This window comes from Poecilia formosa, unplaced genomic scaffold (assembly GCF_000485575.1).
Source record: "Poecilia formosa unplaced genomic scaffold, Poecilia_formosa-5.1.2 Scaffold376, whole genome shotgun sequence".
NCBI lineage: Eukaryota > Metazoa > Chordata > Actinopteri > Cyprinodontiformes > Poeciliidae > Poecilia > Poecilia formosa.
In genome coordinates, this window is record NW_006800315.1 from 167,912 (window position 1) to 172,037 (window position 4,126).

At 41.7% G+C, this 4,126-nt stretch overlaps 1 protein-coding gene across 3 annotated transcripts in view; it reads right to left on the bottom strand.

Annotated features, from left to right (window-relative positions):
- The window catches only part of LOC103154184 (calpain-8-like), a 31,500-nt gene that overhangs the window by 14,119 nt on the left and 13,255 nt on the right, over positions 1-4,126 (bottom strand). For 2 of the 3 annotated variants that reach the window (XM_016662532.1, XM_007575377.2), the window contains 9 exons: positions 3,709-3,754; positions 3,528-3,596; positions 3,402-3,459; positions 3,265-3,326; positions 3,100-3,168; positions 2,230-2,308; positions 1,857-1,973; positions 1,214-1,266; positions 882-1,077 (listed from right to left, as the gene is read on the bottom strand). In XM_016662532.1, coding sequence (XP_016518018.1) covers positions 1,051-1,077; positions 1,214-1,266; positions 1,857-1,973; positions 2,230-2,308; positions 3,100-3,168; positions 3,265-3,326; positions 3,402-3,459; positions 3,528-3,596; positions 3,709-3,754 — 580 coding nt within the window. In that variant the 3' untranslated portion in view covers positions 882-1,050. Of the gene's footprint in view, positions 1-881; positions 1,078-1,213; positions 1,267-1,856; positions 1,974-2,229; positions 2,309-3,099; positions 3,169-3,264; positions 3,327-3,401; positions 3,460-3,527; positions 3,597-3,708; positions 3,755-4,126 lie in introns of those variants that run through there. The other variant, XR_001659135.1, reaches the window with a different exon arrangement.

A 4,126-nucleotide genomic window follows, 5' to 3' on the forward strand; every position in this document is an offset into this window, starting at 1 on the left:
AAACTAGGATATTTTATTTTCCTAACACATCTTAAAGGGGACACTCCTGGCTTTCATTTAAACCAGGTTTTGAGTCTCTCTGACCAACACAGAGGTCACTAGAGCTCGTTACACCAAAATTAATAGTCAGGAGGAGAATCTTAGTGCTGTCAATCAACCTCATGTTCGTGTTTCTAAAGCAACTGAGAAGTAACTTTATGTTCCAGGAAAACCAGGGTAGAGCAGCGCCCATATGAGAATGACTGACAGGGCTAAGACCCTCTTAGAAATGGAGAAAAACGTGAAATTTTAGCCTCTGGCCCATGGATTAAATTATGCTTGGGCATTTTAAGCAGTTTTTAAGTATTTTTAAATCAATGAAACACATTTTGGCTATATTTAGAGCATATGTAACTTGAGTTATTTTAAAATCACTAACATGTTCGTCTGGGTTACAGAAATTTAATGTGTTTGATTATTATTCTTGATGATTGTTTTGACAAAATGTAATGTTTGTTGCTTGTTTCAACAAACATATTTTGTTGAAACAAAATGTAATGTTGCTGTGTATCGTCCTCCAGAGACATCCTGTGTTTCAGAACAAGAGCCACCTGGAGGATCTGCTGCTGAAAAATATCAAGCTGAGTCTGATTTGACGGAGCTCAAAGGTCCAGTTAAAGTCAGAGAAGATGAACATGTGTCAGATAATCTCTGGTGCTCCTGCTAGTGACACAAGGAAACAGATCTCAGGCTCACACCACATTTTATTTTATATGAATTGTCATCAGAAAAAACAGCAATTTTGTTAAAACATATTTATTTCTTAATGTGGAATTATTTTCTTAAGTGAATAAATGTTCTCAAATGAAAGTTAGGATTTTCATCAAACTTTCACATGTTACATGTTTTCAGTAAATATGATTTGGATATATTTTCATAAATGTTTAAAAAACACGCTCAGCGAAGCCTAAAATGTGTCTGATGCTCCGTTAGGGTCAGACTCGTAGTGGCGCAGTCGGTGGAGACGTTCGCTCTGCTTGATCGTTTCCTGTTCAGCTCTTCTTTTCCAGGTTAGGAGTACATCACAAGGTACATCCACTAGAAGAAAGACATTAAGTTCATTATTATTTACTTCATATCTGTAAGGCAGGCAGAGACCGGATATGATCCGTTTTCTGCCATGTGTTTGTAAAGATGCAGCAGTTCAGTCAGAGAGAAAAATCAGTTTAATTACCTCTGGTTCTCGAAGAGTCACGGCTGCTCCATCAGATAACTGTCTGAATATTTCTGCAGGGAAAAATATTTGAAGAAATTGAAATAATTATCAATAAACAGGAAATAATCATAAACTGAATTACTAAAATAAGCTTTCAACGACTTTCCAGTTTCATAAAATACAATGTCGTATTTAATTCCTTCAGTGTAGCCCAACACCAGAGACGGATAGTAATTAGTTACATTTAGTTGAGTAAGATTTCTGGATTTTCTACCCACTGAATGAAAATTAAACATGTTTTATCCAAAATTTCACCAGACTCAGACATACACCTTCAGTTTCTGTTAAAGTTTCAAAGATTTTTTGTTGGAAAAAAAATGGTTTGGAAATATTTCATTTTGCCTGATTTTATTTTTTGTTACTTAAATTAATTATTGTCAGTTTACATTATGGTCCGCCTGATTATGTAAATCTTAAATAGTTGATCATTTTACTCTTACTTAAGTATAATTTCTCTGCCCTCATCTGCTTAACACACAACTAGCCTGGTTTATCAGGATCTCAGCAGCAGTAAAATCCCAAACCCCAGATCTGGCTCCACACTCTACTTAGGTTTTGGTTTGGCGATCACCAACACGATGTCCTCTGATCAGATGCTTACGGGACATGCGGTCAAAGCGAAGGACCAAAGCGATGAAGTTCTCCAGCGTTATGAATCCAGAGGAGGCGCCGTAGCGCAGAGCCATGACGTTCAGCATGTCGTCACTGATCGTCTTTCCTGTGCAACAGGGCAAAGTCTGTCAGAGCTTTTATCAGACCTGCTGAGCACTAAGCTACGGCTAACAGTCAAAAACATTAAACTGATGATTTTATTAGTTTCACTTTGAATTTACACACGGTCACGGCACACTGGGTTCTGGGGGATGTGGGGCTGACTGTGGGTTGTTTGAAAACTAATGCAGGCTTGCACATTAGGCAGGGTGTGAGCAAATAACACTGCGCCGTGAATCCAGCATGAATAAAACCTTGTTGACCTGAAGCCATGATGGCCTTCCTCAGCTCGCTGAGCGACAGCGTCCCCGTCCGAGAGACGTCGCAGTGAGAGAAGATGTCCTGAAGGAAGACGGAGGACAGTCAGCTGTCTGGATCTCCAGACTACAGACAGTTGAAACTATCTTTCCGTTTTCCTGCTTTTACTGTGTTGCATTCTGCCAGTGTTTTTCTATTTGTATGTGAAATCTGGGCCTTAAGCCAGTCGTTCCCTGTTAGCAGGAATATTAATGTTGTTGTTCTTCCCATGTTAGATGAGAGCAGAGGCAGCAGGACGGTGATGCTGCGTCTGTTCAGGGAGGGAGAGATTATTTCATATCTTCATGATCTGCTGTCAGCGTTCCTCTCATTCACACCACACAGTATTTCACCTGTTATCACTAGCAAAGGAGAGGTCATGTATTTTATATTTAGACATTTTATTTTTAATTCTCAGGTATTACTTGACTTCTGTATGATTTGTGTTCATAAAGGCAGCAGATAAGTCGATGTTTAACATCTGTGCTGTCACATTTGTCTAAAGTGTCCATGTGTTTGGTGTTGTGTCCCGTTGATGATGTACTGAATGTTTCATGATCTGATTATGACTCGGTAAATTTCAGTCTGCAACCAGAGTTTGGCAGCTCAGTCTTTAGGTTCTGTTATTTTGCAGCATAAAGCAGTCGGTCCACTGGCCTGTGGCTGTTAGTGATTATGATCCATGAAGCTCTAGTTTGTCTCTGTAACCTCATAATAAATAATCAGAAACGTCCTTCTTCATCCATTAAACTTAACTGGATGTTCTTTAGTGAGCATCGGCTGAAAAGCAGCAGTGTGTTGTGTGGTAAAAACTCAACGACCTTCACTGCTCTCACCTTGTACGTGACGATCTTCCTCCACAAACTGACAAATTCCTCACTGTTCAGCTTCCCAGTGATGGATGTCTGTTTGATCAGTTCGTTAAGGTACGTTCATTCAGAGGCAGGGGTTAAAGGTCAGACTTTACCCCCTTTGTTGTGGGGAGTTTGGGTGGAGGATACGTCCATGAGGGCAACCATGCTGCGGCAGGCGTCGGTGCTGAAGCCGCCAGACTTCAGGTCACCTGGATGAAAACAGAGCAAGGAGTGAGAGTGATGCAGGTGACCCTGTGACCCTGCGATGGAGGCTCAGTCCAAACCTCTCAGGATTTTGCCGTTGAGGAGGCTCTGCAGCTGCTCAGCGTCCACTTCCTCGTACTGTAGGAACAGAAATGTAGGAGGGTCTGGCGGTGGCTGCAGAGTGATTCTAGTGAAAAGCGCCTCACCTTGTCAGAGAACTGCCTGAACAGAGTTCTGTTATTGTCTTCATCCGCTGCGCTGTCCTGAGCAGAGGGCTGCAGGGAAGTCACAAAGCGTCACTTGGTATCGGTTCCATTCAAACCGAAATGTGAGGCGTGAGATGGGCAGAACACGCTGACCCTCAGAGAGCCTGGCAGTCTGGCCTACCTTCTCTGTCTCCATCTGCTCCGGGTTGTTTCCACCAGAGCTCTCACTGCAAGGAGAAACCACAAGCATTCACCTTCACAAAACCACAATTTTCACTGATTCTCTCTGCATATTCAATAGCATTTTAATCTGAGCAATGGATGTAAAATATTTCATAATCATTATTGGTCATCATTAGCAACGCTGCTTGACGGATTCTGGTTCTTTGGATGAACAAAGATAAACGCCAGCGATGCGAAACGTTTTAACACTGAAGCAATAAGCTGCTCCAAATGACCAATAATTCACCTGAACATAGACCTGCACAATGTAGACATCACTGGTAGCGAAAAATAAACTACAGTCCAAATCCAGCTGCATTGGGCCAAAACCCAAATGATGCTCTGCTGCCAGACACGCAGGAGTCTGGCTGACTGCG